The following is a 15,930-nucleotide window of genomic DNA, read 5'->3' on the forward strand; positions in this document are numbered from 1 at the left end:
ACATCATCCAATGTCATGTTGTTGGTTTGTTAGTTGCAGCTAATAGACTTAGATTAGTTTATGTTAGCTAACTAGTGGCAGAATGGATAACTCAGAGGAAAATGAATAACACTAAAACTAAAAATCAGTCTAAGGGATCATTTTTTGGGCCACACCTGTCTGCAACAATGAGTGTTATGTTAAGAAACCAAGGATATACTGTTCACTTTCACTGTCTCTCTCTTTAGGAGTAAGTGGCTCTATGTTGTTTGGCTATTTGAATTAAAACACAAATATCCACCTGTTAGTAGTCGTGTTCGGATTTGTAATGCACTTTATAAATAAGAACAGTGTGGAAAAGAGCCTGTTTGAGTTACCAGACTGACAAGCTGCAGCCCAGCACTCCAGCTTTTCCACACTAGGCCGAGTGTACATTAAATTCACAACTCACCATATTTACCTTAACTTGAGTTAATGGATGATCCAGTTTTGGGTTTCTTGTTATTGAATGCCCTTCTGTGTTTGTACAAGTAGAATTCTGTTAAATAATATTAAAAACAGTTAAATAATTGAGGAGAATCTTGATGTTCATCTGAATGGGCCCTAGGACATATAAATGTCATCAATTTATTTCAGACAAATTAACTTTATTAACAATGTTATACATCTGTGTTGTGTTTCAGCCCACAGCTCATTGCTGTTGATCTCATCTTTGCACACTGTCTCAGTAAAATAAGGTAAATGCAATTTTGTGCAAAAAGGTTTTGCAGAACATCTGGAATCGTGGGCTTATCTTGAAAGTTAATCCAGTACAACAGAATCCGTCTCAGTCATTTAGTTTTTTTCTTTTTTCAACACTGTCTGTATTTTATATATTTGTAAAATATAAATTACGAGTTAATGATGCAGTGTTTTCAGTCTGTGTTGGTGTCTCTTCTGATGTCATGTACAAATGCAAATGGATGACCATAGAAGAGTCAGAAGGGAAAAGTAGGATGATACTCTGTGAAATGCACTATACACAGGTACACACACACACACAGGTCTTTATCACCAGTCTGACAGCTGTCGGTCCCAGCTGATTTCCCTCTCTCTCCGCTCCTCTCCGTCTCACTATAAAAAGGGAAGGAAACCACATACTCAATTTCAGGTTAGTTGTGAGCCACAAGGTTCATCTTCTTCTCTTTTAAAGGTTTATAGGTACTGTGTCTAGTTTGCTCACTAATCTTAAGGAAAGGTCCTCCTTGTGTGAAGTCAGCCTCAATAACATACAGGGTTTTTGCTCAGAACAGGCTTTTGGGAGATGATGCAGGATTGGTCTGGCTATAGAAATGGCAATGATTCTGTGTTACCTCGCTTGGGGTTGTGGACTTCCTTGTTCTTCCTGAGCATTTGGCATACAGACATTTATTTTATGCTTGAATAAATTAAACCCCCACTGGGTGAAATATGCTTTATTACAATGTTCCTTTGACTAGAGGCCAAAACCTCTTGGGAGGGGTGTTTAGCAGAGGGTACAGTGAACAGGGATACACTAGAAGTCCAAAAACTCAAAACCTTTCAGGATCCAGGATTATGACCATGAAGAAACAAGCAAATAAGATTTCTTTTCTTTTAAGGGGTACATAAAAATTCATACTTTCATATTGATTATATTATATTTTTGGTTCTTATTTAGTGGGTATGAAAGTAAACAGTAGAAAGCTGTGTGGTGAAGATGCACAATTTGTTGTACATCTTCTGGAGTTTGTGGTTTCAACGTGGCAGTAAGATGAGGAAGACATGAGTCCATGGAAAAAGGTCAGTTAGTAAATATTCTGTTTTTGAAGGAAATGTTTCTATAATATTACATGATACAGCTCCAAATTAATTAGCTAATGACAATTTGATTCTTTTTACCATGATTTGCAATACAATCGACTCATAAAGGGTTTTATCAGGCTAAAAACATGTCAGAATCTAAAAAATGTGGACAAACTGAGCTGAGGTGTTTTAACCTCCTCTACATCCCTGTTAGCAGGATGAAGGTGCCCTCTTGTGTTGTGCATCAATTTTAAAATTAACCTTCAGAAAAACATTAAAAAAAAAACTTCACTGAGCTTTCAGCATCTTCAGCAACATCAGCAAAGAGACATTTGTAAAACCACACCGTGTCAGTTTGTTCACAGGAGTCACAAGAAGTGATTGTTTTTATGGCTAGACAGACACAGTAAAGAGCTCAATCTAACAAGACCTCAAAAACATCAAGAGAACATTTAGAACATGTCAAGGTACCACCTGTAATGTGTAACTGATTTCTGTGCATTGCAGAATGCCACAATAATGATGGAAATAAAAAAAGAAATGGAAACTAAAATACTGTTTTAATCCCACAACAGTATGAAAGGATTCAGTCTATTTCAGTTTAACAAACTCAGCAATGTCCCCATAAGAATAACAAAGCCAAAGTCCAGCATAGAGCGGCTGAGTGAATGTGGTCTGGACTCTGTGGAGGAGAGTCATGGTTTCAGAGACGCTGTAGAAGGACAAAATACCTGCTCTGTGATCCAGGTACACTCCTACTCTGGAGGAACGAGGACCTGAGACACGAGTTTGGATGTTGTTGTACTGAAATGTATAACTATTTTTCAAACAATCTAATGCCCAAGATTTGTCATTATGTCCAAACCAACATCCAGTTTCTACTCTGCTGATATTCTTGTACGCAGCTGCTACAATAATTCCTCCACCTCTCCACTCCACCTCCCAGTAACAACGTCCAGTCAGACTTTGTCTACTCAGGACCTGCCACCATCCAGTGAATCTGTCTGGATGATCAGAATAAGACTGTTTCTTTGTGGATGTTGCTTTTCTGTTCTCCTCTGATAATAACAGATATGTGTTTGCTGTGTTTGGATCCAGTGTGATTTCACGTGAATATTTTAAAAATTCCGCTCTAGTCTTTGGCTCTGCTTGTGGATCCGACAGTAAAACATCCACTTCAGTGACTGTCAGTGAGATCTTTGTCCATTCCTCTCTCAGAATGTCCTGTAGTTTATCTCTGACCTCTGACACAGCTGCTGTCACATCCTCAAAGTAGCTCAGAGGACGGATATTGATGCTGGATGAGTCTGTAGACTCACTGAGTGCTGACAGTGAGGGGTAGTTGTGTAGAAACTGGATGTGATCCTCTGTGTGTGAGAGCTGCTTCAGCTCAGCATCTTTCCTCTTCAGCTCAGTGATCTCCTGCTCCAGCTTCTGCTGAAGCTCTTTGACTCGACTCACTTCAGTTTCCTGCTGGGATCTGATCTGCTGCTTCACATCAGAGCTTCTTTTCTGGATGAGATGGATCAGCTCAGTGAAGATCTTCTCACTGTGCTCCACTGTTTGATCAGCAGACTGATTGATGGCCTCCACCTCCTGTTGAAGCAGCTTCACATCTTTCTCTCTGTCCTGGATTCTCTGCTGGATGTTTTGTCGACTCACCTCCAGCTCTCTCTGCCTCTCAGTCCTTTCTGCTGCAGCTGAGACTGTGTCGTGGCCTTTATGGTCATCGATTAAACACTGATGACAGATACTCTGCTGATCAGTACGGCAGAACATCTTCATCACCTCATCATGACGAGAGCAGATGTTCTCCTGGAGCTTCTTGGAGGGCTCCACCAGCTTGTGTTCTTTTAATGTAGGTGAATAATAATGAGGCTTAAGGTGTTTCTCACAGTAAGAAGTCAGACAGATTAAACAGGATTTGCGGGCTTTCAGTTTTCTTCCAATACAGAGACCACAGGCCACATCTTCAGGTCCAGCATAGCAGTGATCAGCAGTAGCAGCTTGGAGTCCAGTCTTCTTCAGCTCCTCCACTAAATTTGCTAAAATGGTATTTTTCACCAGCACGGGCCTCACTGTGAAGATCTGCCTACATTGAGGACAGCTTTGGATTTTCTTTACCTTCTCGCCATTCCAGAGTTTTGTAATACAGTTCATGCAGTAGCTGTGTCCACAGGGAATAGTCACTGGATCCTTCAGTAGATCCAAACAGATCGAACAAGTGAAGGTTTCTGGGTCCATTTGATTTTCTTGCTGCGCTAATTCCCTATTTTCTCTCTGACTGTCACGTAGGTTTCACGTTCTGTGAAGACAAACAGCCTCTGTGCCCTGAAGGGAAACTGAGCTCTTTTTTACTTCTTGCAATCCACCCTTATACAGGGGAAGTATTAACAGTGTGACAAAGAGCGTGTTGTGACAGGCATGGTGTGTTATGCTTGACTTACTGAATACAGTAACAACTATGACCCAGTTAAACAGTTTACAGGAATTTAAACAGGAATTTTTACACTCAAGAGCTTTAACTTTTAGCTCCTAACATGTGAATTGAATTGGATCTCTTATCTAGGAGGGTTTTTCGGTTCTGACTGACTTGTGGTGATTTGGGATTTAAGCTCTGTAGGATCTACTGAGGACTTTGATATGTCTTGGGTCACTGTGCTTCTGGCTGTTATAACACAAGTCAGTGGATTTTTTGTGAGTCATGTCATTGTTTAGTGAAGTACATGGGAAAAGACAGGTTTCGAGAATGATTGAAATGATTGGTTCCCTTACTTTAACCTATGCTTACATGTTAGTTATCTGTTTTGAATATTAATAAATATGACTTAAAACATTGTCTAATCACCTAGTCAAACTACAGAACAGCGATTAGAATCATACAGTCTATCTAAAAATCATTTTACATTTTTGCTCTGTCTTGCCTGCTTGGTGCCCTGCAGGCTCACTGAGGGCCCTCGCGCTCACTTTTCGCTTATATGTGTGTGATAGAATTCAGAAAACAGATCGGTGCAAATTATAAGTCTATATCATAATGTCTTCAGTTTTTATGTTTGTTGTAGGGTTGTAAACTTCAACGCGTTAAAGGGGGGACGGCAGAGGATTCTCTGGCTGGCTGGAGCGGGATCTAATAACTTGCTCGCAAAATAAAACAAAATAAAAACAAACCAACAATCTAGGGCTGTCAACATTAACACCCTCATCACGATTAATGAGATTACAAATTTTAACGCAATCAACCCATCTAGAGCGCAGAATGGACAAACTTTGGACAAACTGCCCGAAATGCGTTGACAGAGACATTTCAGGGATTTTGAGTCATTCTGCACTCCAAATGGTTTAATTGCGTTAAAATTTTCATTCTTGTTTCTGTGACGAGAAAGAGGAATGAAGGCGACCAGGTTTTTTAAATATTCTGAGATAAGGATCAGCTCTTGGGAGTTGAAGTTTATTCCTCGCCTTTGCCTTATTTTTCTACATTAAGTTTATGTGAAATGTTTTATTGGCAGTTGTTGATGGTTCCATGTTTTTCAAAGTCATCCAATGTCAGTCAGCGAATGTACCAATTTTCAGGTAATTATCTGCCAGAGTCACTGAGTTTAATATATGCAGTATTTTCACTTCTTTATGGTTTTAACAGTTTCTATACTCTGACCTATGCTGTTTGTTTCTTGTTCACTCTCTCATTTGATTTTGTTTCCTTCTCATCATTTGATCTCATTTTTGTCAGGTGTGTGAAGGGAAGGGATCAGCTGTGAGAGAGCAGAAAGCAGAGGGAGTGTTTTCAGGCTTTACCACATTCCAGGACGAGGAGCAGCAGAGTTAAAACTCATAAAACAACCGTTTTTTTATCCTCTGCAGTGTCGTTGTTCCAGCACAGTGACAAATAGGATAAGAGACACAAGTCATAAACTGTAGGTCAGCAGACATGAAAAATATGCTTTAAAAACAACAGTAGTTACACAAACTATCACATGAGGAGAGTCACTCTGGAGACATCAACATAACAACAACAAAAAGCAAACAGTCATCATGGGTTTTCAGTAAGCAGAACCTGTGCTCACACTCTGGACGACCATCAGTAAGCAAACATTTAAATATTTTTCTGTCAGTTTGTTCACAGCAGTCACAGCCTGTAACAACGATCCTGCATTAAGGGACCATGGGAAAGATAAGAGAAAAGAGTTTCCAGTTTACGAAAATCCTAAAATACTTCCAAGTTCAATGTACCCAGGATATCTGTCTGTTATCTGGATTCACGTCCCCTTTTTCCACGAGGATATGTGCTCACATGAAGCTGGTTATCAAATCACTAAGTTAAACCAGGGTTTCCACTGCATGTTCACATGAGAGTGGTGGCATTGGCACCATCTAACCAATCACAAACATTGGTATACATACTGTATACTAGCAGCAGAAGAGCTGAGTTTTGCAAAAGAAGAAAGATAGTTTTAGTTTTCATCCTTACAGCTGCAGCCTTAGTGGTGTCAGTGGTCTAACAGTCTAAGACCAAGTAAAGATTAAAATAAAATGGGGCTCATTTATTGGGTCAAGTCTATGCTTCAGCATAGCAGTGATAAGCAGGAGCAGCTTGGAGTCCAGTCTTCTTCACTTCTTCACCAAAACTGCTACAATATAGCACATTTAAAATCTGAGATAACCCAAAGTGTTTTACATTTGAGGCATATGACAAAGAACATTAAAAAATATCATGTTTCACTTAAACACAGATTCGAGTCTCAAACTTCTAAATTTAACCAATGATTCACAATTAAATAAAACTATGTTTTTCATAAAGCAAACACATTTACTGCCACAAAAACTTTCTTCATTTTTGAATTGAAGCAATGAAAGAATTTTCTAACTTCATCTTTATGTTCACGAAGGAAGAGAAACATGAAACATGTCAGAATATGTTTTTTCTTTCTATGGTCAAGCTGATCACAACTTCTGTAATAATCTTTAACAGGTTCTTGGCTAAATTGTGTGCTTAGGGTAGCATCTCTGCTCTTGAAATTTGATTTATCTGCCCATGAAAATTACGAACTATCAGGGTACTAGGTCTTTGACTCAGTATTTGAGTCTTATTTTGTATTCAGTATTCAGCTTTATGAAGATGTTTTAAGTTCAAGTTTATACAGTTTGGTCTTGAGTCCAAATCTTTTATGTCTGAGTTTTTTGTATTTCTACTTATGTTGTCTTGTCTTTGTCTCATCCTTGTGTCTCTTGTGAGATTCTGTCATGTCCTCTATGTATGTTTCCCAAGTCATGTCTATGTTTATTCCCTCTGTCTCATGTTTGTTTTCGTATTTGTGTCTCTCTCCATGTTTCTGGCTCCCTCGCCCTCCCACGTTCCTCCCCTTTGCGTTTCATCCTCAATCTTCACTTCATCCTTTGTGTTTCCACTTTCCTCGTCACCCTTTAGTGTATATATTGTCTCCGTCTTCCTCAGCCTTTTGTCAGACCACCAGTTAATCCTCTTTCGTGTTCCTGTGTTTTCAAGGTATTTCCAAGTGTTCCAGGTTTTCATGTGTTAATTTTCCCACTTTAGGCTTTATGATTAGTTTCTTGTCTAGTTGGTTTTCTTGTTTGGTTTATGCTTGTAATCAGTCACAATAAAAGGCTCGCTTTTTGTTAAGTTTAGTTCTGCCTCTGTTTGTCTCCAACAAAACATTGATTCTTTAAAAAGGAAACTTTGTCTAAATTTTACAACTCAATACCAGTAAGGCTAACGATGAGATAATCAGTTTCCGAAGAGGACTAAGGACAGACCCAGAAGCAAGATAATGCATAAGGATATTTAATTTCACACAAGAGATTCACAGACTTAAGCACTAACACACTACAACTTTTTCAAGGAATGTTCTAACAATAGTTGGGAAAAACGTGGGGTAGTGGACAGGATGGTGATATATTTTTTAAATATATTCTCAGTCTTTTCCATCCAAAACAGGGTTCCAAGGGAAAATGTGAAAATGTCTCCTTCAACTCCACAAGACTGGTTGGTAAACTTCCACACATCTTTAAATATCTTCAAGAAAATCAAGAGCCAATCCACTTTTCCATGATCAGGAAGAAATCCGCATCGTTCCTTCAGAATCCTGGTTTCAACTAACAGGCAGACTCTTCTCTCCCGTGTCCAGGCATATACCTTTCCAGGATTTTATATCATATCTTATTATATATGCTATTCAGACACATTATTATTGTTGTTATTGTTATTATTATTGTTATTATTATTATTATTATTATTATTAATAATAATAATAATAATAATAATTCCCACTGCAGAAGAACTTTCCAAATATGAGATAAATATCTCCTCTCATCCTCATTTTTAAAAATTCTCATTTTACTCTCTGAGGAGTAGTGATGAGTGACAGATGGTTTCTTCCACTGAAAACACTACGTCCAGATGAACAGAATCAACCTTTTGAGTAATTTGCCTGCTTGCCTGTATTGGCCCTGTCATAAACCCACTTTTACAACTAACAGCTATTCCAGATTTTATGTGAAATTTTCAACTTGTGTGAAATCTCATGTGTCTTTTCAAGTGTATCATCTGAATGAATCTTTTCCCACAGGTGCTACAACAATGTGGCTTCTCACCTGTGTGAATTCTCATATGAATTTTCAAGTTTATCATCTGACTGAATCCTTTTCCACAGGTACTACAAGAATGTAGTTTCTCACCTGTGTGACTTCTCTGATGTCTTTCCATTGTTGGTTTATGACCAAATCTTTTTCCACAGGTGATGCAAGAATAAGGCTTCTCACCTGTATGAATTGTCATGTGTTTTTTGAATGTCGATTGGTCTCTAAATCTTTTCCCACAGGTGCTACAACAATGTGGCTTATCATCTGTGTGAATTCGCATATGTCTGTTGAATGCTGACAAAGCACAAAACTCTTTTCCACAGATGGTACAAGAATATGGCTTCTCACCTGTGTGAATTCTCATGTGAGTTTTAAGGTTAATTAGCTGACTGAAACTTTTTCCGCAGGTATTACAAGAATATGGTTTCTCACCTGTGTGGATTCTAATGTGATTTTTCAAATGTATCATCTGACTACATCTTTTTCCACAAGTGTTACAACAATATGGCTTCTCATCTGTGTGGATTCTTACGTGAGTCTCCAATCCTGATTTCCTACTGAAACCTTTCCCGCAGGTGGTACAAGAATAAGGTTTCTCACCTGTGTGTGATCTCAGATGTCTCGTTAGGTTGGATTTATCATGAAAGGATTTTCCACAAATCTCACATTTTGCAGACTTTTTACTTATTTCAGATTTACACTGAGTCTCTGACAATGGAGAATTTTCCACTCTGTTACTGTTATTCGTGTCATATGTCTTCTTATTCAGCTCCGCATATCGAGTTGATTCTGAGTTGATGTGCTTACTTTTTTCCTGATCTTGACTCTCTGGTTCAGGAGAGCTGTGAGAAAGGAGCTGATCACTGTGTGGCTCTGAATCACTGTGGTCACCTCCATCATAACCAAGAGTTACAAGAAAGGTTTCAGTCTCCTGCTTCAATACGAGCTGCTCTCCCTCCTTGCTGGTGTAGAGTTCCTCGTGTTCTTCTTTAATCTGCAGAGTCCCTGGATCCTCCTGGTTCATAATGTGGCTCTTCTCCTTGTTATCCATCTGCTGGTCTGTGAAATCCTCTTCATCCTTACAGACATGTTGATATGGAAAATCTGAAGCGGTAAATAAACAAAACAAATGTCAGAAAATTTAAAAAATGTGATGATGTTGAGGCAATGATCTAAATGAATCAAGGGTGAGAAAGCCAAACTCCAAATCACACAGAGATTTTAACTGACAAAGAAAAATAGGAACCAACGGAAAGTAACAAATATTGAATGAACGTAGAAATGAGGGAACTAAACACAACTTCACTAATATTAAACTAGGATTAAAATATAACAATAACTAAAATGCATATATAACTAACTAAACTAACAACACAGACTCAGGATGAAGCCAATATATTTTTCCAGACCCGGATGCTGTTGAAATCGAATTTCTATGCTTACAGCAAAAACATGTAATTCTAGAACTTAAATGGATGACAGAACAAAATGAAACTTCTGGTGTTGGGTTTGTGTCTCTGCACGGGCACAGATTTAGTGTCAACAGCAAGTGGAAATGTTAAACTCGTAAAAATCAAGCGCGTGATAATTAAAAGAACAAGAAAAAGTAATGAGATAAAAGCAATGAGGCTCTCAGTCAAACATTTGACTCTTCTAAGTCTACACATATAGATATAATTTACTTAGTTCTCTTATTTTTCTGATAACAGATGACTGCTGAGTTTTTGTGTGTGTGTGTGGGGGGGGGGGGGGGGGGGGTGCACGTGTCACCTGGTCCCTTCAGTAATTATGGAGGACCACAAGAGCCACACTCATCAAAATAAAGAATTCTGTGCATAAATTGTACAGTAAATTATGCATTTGTAAATTAATTTACAAATTCCTTTTTTAAATTATTTTATTTATTCAAACATTACATAAGTAATTTATTATTTAATACGTTTATTTAAAATAAAAATGTAAAATAAAAACACTAATCAATATTTCAAAATGAATAATTAATTCATTAATAAATACTTCAAATCAAAAATTGTTACTGGTATCGCCACATAACCTGGCTTGAGTCATACAAGCTTTGGTTAGATAGTTTAGTTTTCTACCGAAGCTGGGTCTGTTTGTAGATGTAAAGCCAACGGTACTTAAACGTTTTAGAGTAAACCAAGCAGACAGTTCAATCTTTAAGCTAAGTGTATTCACAGGGACCAAACATCTGTCCCATGAGCTGTGGTGAGGAAACAGACCCAACCATGCTGTGCTTGGTTTATAGTTAAAAGAACTCTCATCCTGCATAAACCACTAATAATAAGTCCTCCTCCATGTTTTGTCATGCTTATATCATACAACCTGAGTCTGTCACCTTTGTAATAAAGCCCAACATTTCTGCAGGGTCACATGTCCTGTTTCCCCTTTTTTTGTTTTTAAAATACATAAAGAGTAATTCTATTAAAAACTGTGTTTTCATCCTGCAAGTTAACAGATATTTGATAAACCTCTGCTGTTTTTGTTGTTAACTGTCATGGTTGACTTCATTCTGCAGGTGTCTAGAGTCAGAAAAGACTGACAAGGTGAGAGGTGAAGGCTCTCCACCCCTGATGAAACACCAGGACAAATTCAGCTATGTGTGAGGAAGAGGAGGAAAAAAACGAGACAGCAGCAGGTGAGAGATGGAGAGGAGAACAGGGGAAGAAAATACATCTGTTCTCTGTAATTTGGGGACTGGTAAAAACATTTGAGACAGTTTCTAGATATTTGCTTCCTCCACTATCACTGAAGCTGAATAAAAACAAGAAGAACAGGGAACATTCCCTCAGTGACATTTGGAAAATTAGAAACTAGTCTTTAAAGCTTCACAAAACATTTGTGACCTTTGACATTATGGTGCTATCTGTACTCAGCAAATATTTTTATGAGGGAAACAAATCATTTCTAAGGGCTGTATAATCAGAGTGACTCCGCAGCTCCAAGGAAGTGAACTCTTCAGTTTCATCATTTCCACTGCACCAGTAGAAATGTTGTTGATGTTAAATGTTTAAGAAACACATGCACTATTGCTACTGATTGCAGCTGATTTTTAGGTTCTTCCTGTTTCTCTAAAAATAAATGTAAATTTGAGCAGTGAGTAGGATCCTAAATTATTCAAATTCATTTTTTATTAAGACCGATACAGGTTTGCATACCTGTTCTGTGTAAGTTTATTTCAGGTTTCCACATATCATCACTGAGTTTGAGTTGTTCATCCTCACTTTCGGCCTCCTCCTTCAGTTTAAGCTGCTCTCCCTCTCCCTGATTGGTGGAGATTTCTTCCTGTTCCTCTTTTATCCGTGGGGCCTCTGGGTCCTCCTGGTCCAGACTGGAGTTTTCCTGCTGGATCCAGACCTGCTGGTCATCCAGACCTTCCTCCTCCTTACACTTCATGCTGCTATTAGAGGTCTGAGGAACAAAAGCACACATGAAAAAGGTTACTAATGTGATGACATGAAAATACACCTCTAAACAAATATAATCCAGTACATATTGAGTTCTTGAATCACTACCCGATTAGCTATTCTTATTGTTGTTTCCTGTGATGCAGTGATCTTTTGTATGTTATCACACCAAGTGGGTAATTTCCATGGGCAGATGGCTCAAAGAGCTAAGATTAGTTAGATTATTAGTAACTTTGGCTCTATCCTGCAACTCATCACTCAGTCCTCACCCTGCATGTTTAGAGCCAACCCCAAATATTTCTTGTAATGTCAATCCTGATGTTTTGATTAAACAGTGCTGAACTCTTGTTGTTGTCAACTGCTCGTGTGTGTTCCTAGTTCATTCAGTCATTTATGTTCAGTTCATTCAACCTAATAATAAATCTATGAGTCCAGCATTTTGGTCCTCTGTCTCCATTCTCCACACACCTGACCTACCAGAACGAAACACTGGGTCAATAACCCAGGTACTGTGACAGTGGGTCAAGGGCGTAGATTTGGCATGGACGGAAGGGACATGTCCCCACCAATATCCAGCGATTATTGAATTGTCCCCACCAATAATTTGGTCTCTTCTAGTAAAGAAAAATAAACCCGATAGAAAGAAAAAAACGATCTGTCAACCTCTCATTCACTTAGCGGTGCAGAAACAGTTAAATTACGTTCTCTACTGGAGTCCTACCTCATGTGACAAATATGGCCAATGTGATTGGTTGTGCCTTTCAGGGAGCTCTTTTTAGTTTCACTTAGTCATTTGTTTAATAGTAATTTAACATTATATAATTCACATATAAAACTATGAATTGTAATTTTAAATGGTTTAAAAGTATGTAGAATAGCATATGTAGGCAAGTATATTTCTCCTTTTTTTTTTATCAAGAAGCAAAGACAAAAAAGGAAAAAAAAAAGAAACAGGGCAGGGCTCGGTGGTTGAATCATCCCCACCAATGCTAAAACCAAATCTACGCCCTTGCAATGGGTTTGCAGTGTTTCGGGGTTTTTGTCAGATTTGGGACTGTATTAGTGCGTTAATACAGATATAAAAATATATAATACTGACTTAAATACCTACAGCTTACAAAAAAAGAGTAATGCATGCATTTATGAAGGTGGCAAAGCAACTTCATTAACATACAAATACATGGGGATCTGCTTCACTAACATGTCAGGTTCATACAGTGGCACATTAGTAATAATGCAGCTCTCCTCTGGATAAATCCTAGTATCCACTTGAGTCTCAGTCAACACACAATCCCTACAGCATCCACAATGTGGCAAAAAAGGGTAACCTCATTTATTCTTGATGTGAGATTCAGTGCTATGATAATAAAGTGAAGAAACAAAATATGGTAAATGCATGCATGCAACAAAGACAGAAACCAAATCCTCTGTTCATCAATCCAACGGCATGTAGTACAAGGCAGGAGTAAGTACACAGAAGGTTTGGCAGGGTTGTTTCATATGCCCTAAGCCTAACCTGTTCAGGTGTGCTGCCTCCTAATGTAGCTCAGTTTCAACCACCAATGAACTGTCAACAAGGAATGTAAGGCCAGCCCTGTAGCCACCGCATTAGCATTTTCCAAAAAGAGAGTTTGTTTCTTTCTCTGTGTGTACCCCTGCAACAGATTGTCAATTCGTGAAGGCTGCACCCTGCCTCTCTCCCTGTGACACCTAAGATGAGCTCCTGTTTTGTGAATATTTTTATTCACATACAAATGGTGCCACATCACTCCAGTGCGTTCTGGAAGCACTACGCAAATGCCAAAGAAGAAATGCCTTTTCTTAAATCCAAAAGAAATTATTTTCTAAAAACTGACTGTAGTATAAGTGTATAAGTTTAGATGCTGTTGAACAACATTCTGTATTTTATTTTTGCCAAGTGGGATTTCTGACCGTTTTTCTATTATCTGAGTTTTCCACATTAAAAGCTTGGAGCAGCGGACTCTCATTTAGCCAAGGGTTGGCAAAAAGAGTAAATAAAAAAAAAAGGGGAATCGGGTGCTGCCATCTAATAGACTGAGATTTCGTTTGGATCTTTTTAGTCTAAGTTAATGCTGAAGTCACAGTTACCATAATTTTGGCCAGTATGACCATTTTAATTATTTAACATTTTATATTTAAAACAAAAATAAGCGAGGGTGGTGGGATCATCATCTGGTTATCTGGTCCAGACTTGAAGCCCCTCTCTGAAAGCAAAATTCCTGCCGGCCTGCTGGGCGAAGAGAGCCACAGGCGGCAGCGGGCTCTTGTGTAGCCACCGACCGGCAGACAGAGAGCCGAAGCGGACATCCAACTGGGGGCACCCTGCAAACTGCTTTCCCTTACTGCCTCCTCTATCGTAATCTCTAACGCCATCCTCTGCTAACGTAAATTTCCCCTGTGTCTCCTTGGATGCTTAATGCCAAAAGTTTACTGTTAAAGAGAGAGAGGGTGGTGGCGACTTTATTTGGTATATCTATTTTAAAAAAATAGCTCATAGCTGCTGCTTCATTATTGTCTGTTAGCCTGCAGACTGAGCTCCGATCAGGGTCCTTACACGTCTTACTCCTGTGTAAGCGTCACATACCTGTTATCTGTGACTTTATCCCGAGTCTTCGGCTGATAGCTGGCAGTCCGCGTTAAAGGCTGATCTCCTCTTCATACTGTACGATCGTGTTTTTAGCCTCTGAGCAGATTTTTTCAGCAGTTAATCGCTCGGACACTGAATTAAAGGCAGTGCTGCTCGGACAACTGAAATATTTCTCTCATACCACCAAAACAGGCTCTTCAAGCTAACCGTCTACCGCACATAAAACACCATCCATCAGAGTCCTTGAACTGCACAAAGCTTTTGACCCACCTCAGCAGCTGTATCCTTTCAGGCCGTGAAGGCCGCACTCAGCGTTTTTATATCTCTTACGTCGCGCTGGTCCTGTTGCCTAGCAGCGATGGCAGAAAATTGACACCCATTACTGAAAAAAACAAAGACCATGCTGGTGCTTTGAACCTGCTGTTTGTTCTGTTTTTAACACTCTGTGCTGAAGCTGAAGGAATGTGATGCAGCTTCAAACTAAATTACTTTGATGGGACACAGTGTGCTGTGACAAAGAGTTGTATCATCCTAAAAATATGTGGACAAGCTCAGCTGAGGTGCTTTAACCTCCTCTACACCCCTGTTAGCATGATGACGGCGCCCTCGTGTGTTGTGCATCATCAGACTTCAGTTAACTTAGCAGAAAAAGATATAAAAAACTTCACTGAGCCTTCAGCAGCTTATACATCATCAATAAAGAGAGGTTTAAATATCTGTGTGTGACACAGTGAGTCAGTTTGCTCACAGGAGCCACAACATGTAACACTGCTTTTTCTCTCTTTGCCTGAAGCTCTTATGTTATTTAGCGCTGGAGTTACATTTCTCATGTGCATGGTGTAAGTGCTTAATCGACAACAGTGCCTGCAGAGGATGTGGGTGTGATCCACAGTTGCTCTCCAGGATGAAGGAAAGGTTGGACATCTTTGATTGAAGGTGTGTGTTCTTAGCATAGTTTCACAAACTAGTTTCATTTTTTCCCCTCTAGCTTTAAATACTAAAAACTCACAATAAAAAATATTAGGTGACTTATTTGTAAGTAATTTCCCCATGCACCTTTGCACTAGAACTATAATTTCCCCTACCTGCCAAATCCTCATGGTGGCTACATCCATCTTTTATATTGTTATGTCGCTAAAACTGACCGCATAAATATATAATTAAGTCTGTGATCATTTGCTCACTGACATTCACACCAGTGGCCTGATTTAGGTTATTTTGTATCATCCTGTTCCTCCTTGCACAAAGGAGCAGATATCAGTACTGCTGATGGAATAAGGACCTTCTATGCCATACTCAGCTCTCCTACAGTGCCTGTCTCCCAGAACCTCCTCCATGCTCTTGAGAATGTGTTTGGCAAACACAGCAAAGCTTCTGGTAATTGCACATATTGATGTGCCATCCAGGAGGACTCAGGCTACCTGTGGAAACTCTTAATGGTCCAAGTATCCGCTCGTGCTACCAGTAGTGACACTGGCAAATGCAAAACTCTAGAAAAGATGAGGAGGGGGAAAATGT

At 39.1% G+C, this 15,930-nt stretch overlaps 2 protein-coding genes across 4 annotated transcripts; both read right to left on the reverse strand.

The window, feature by feature from the left end:
- Nucleotides 1–1,417: 1,417 nt before the first annotated feature.
- On the reverse strand, nucleotides 1,418–4,141 carry LOC113010252 (tripartite motif-containing protein 16-like). The gene has a single exon (XM_026149248.2). The coding sequence runs from the start codon at nucleotides 4,024–4,026 to the stop codon at nucleotides 2,374–2,376; it is 1,653 nt and encodes a 550-aa protein (XP_026005033.2). The 5' UTR covers nucleotides 4,027–4,141; the 3' UTR covers nucleotides 1,418–2,373.
- A 3,425-nt stretch (nucleotides 4,142–7,566) lies between these two features.
- On the reverse strand, nucleotides 7,567–14,952 carry LOC145419245 (uncharacterized). 3 transcript variants are annotated; one of them, XM_026149278.2, is made up of 3 exons: nucleotides 14,410–14,952; nucleotides 11,622–11,808; nucleotides 7,567–9,483 (listed from the first exon to the last, which is right to left on the reverse strand). In XM_026149278.2, exons 2-3 carry the CDS (start codon nucleotides 11,791–11,793, stop codon nucleotides 8,303–8,305), a joined length of 1,353 nt encoding a protein of 450 aa, XP_026005063.1. In that variant the 5' UTR covers nucleotides 11,794–11,808; nucleotides 14,410–14,952; the 3' UTR covers nucleotides 7,567–8,302. The 3 variants fall into 3 exon arrangements, with proteins under 3 accessions (XP_026005063.1, XP_026005059.1, XP_026005058.1); XM_026149274.2 differs by having other exon boundaries at nucleotides 11,556–11,808; nucleotides 14,683–14,949; XM_026149273.2 differs by having other exon boundaries at nucleotides 11,556–11,808; nucleotides 14,410–14,947.
- Between the last annotated feature and the right edge of the window lie 978 nt (nucleotides 14,953–15,930).

This window comes from Astatotilapia calliptera, chromosome 18, assembly GCF_964374335.1.
Source record: "Astatotilapia calliptera chromosome 18, fAstCal68.1, whole genome shotgun sequence".
In the NCBI taxonomy this organism is placed as follows: domain Eukaryota; kingdom Metazoa; phylum Chordata; class Actinopteri; order Cichliformes; family Cichlidae; genus Astatotilapia; species Astatotilapia calliptera.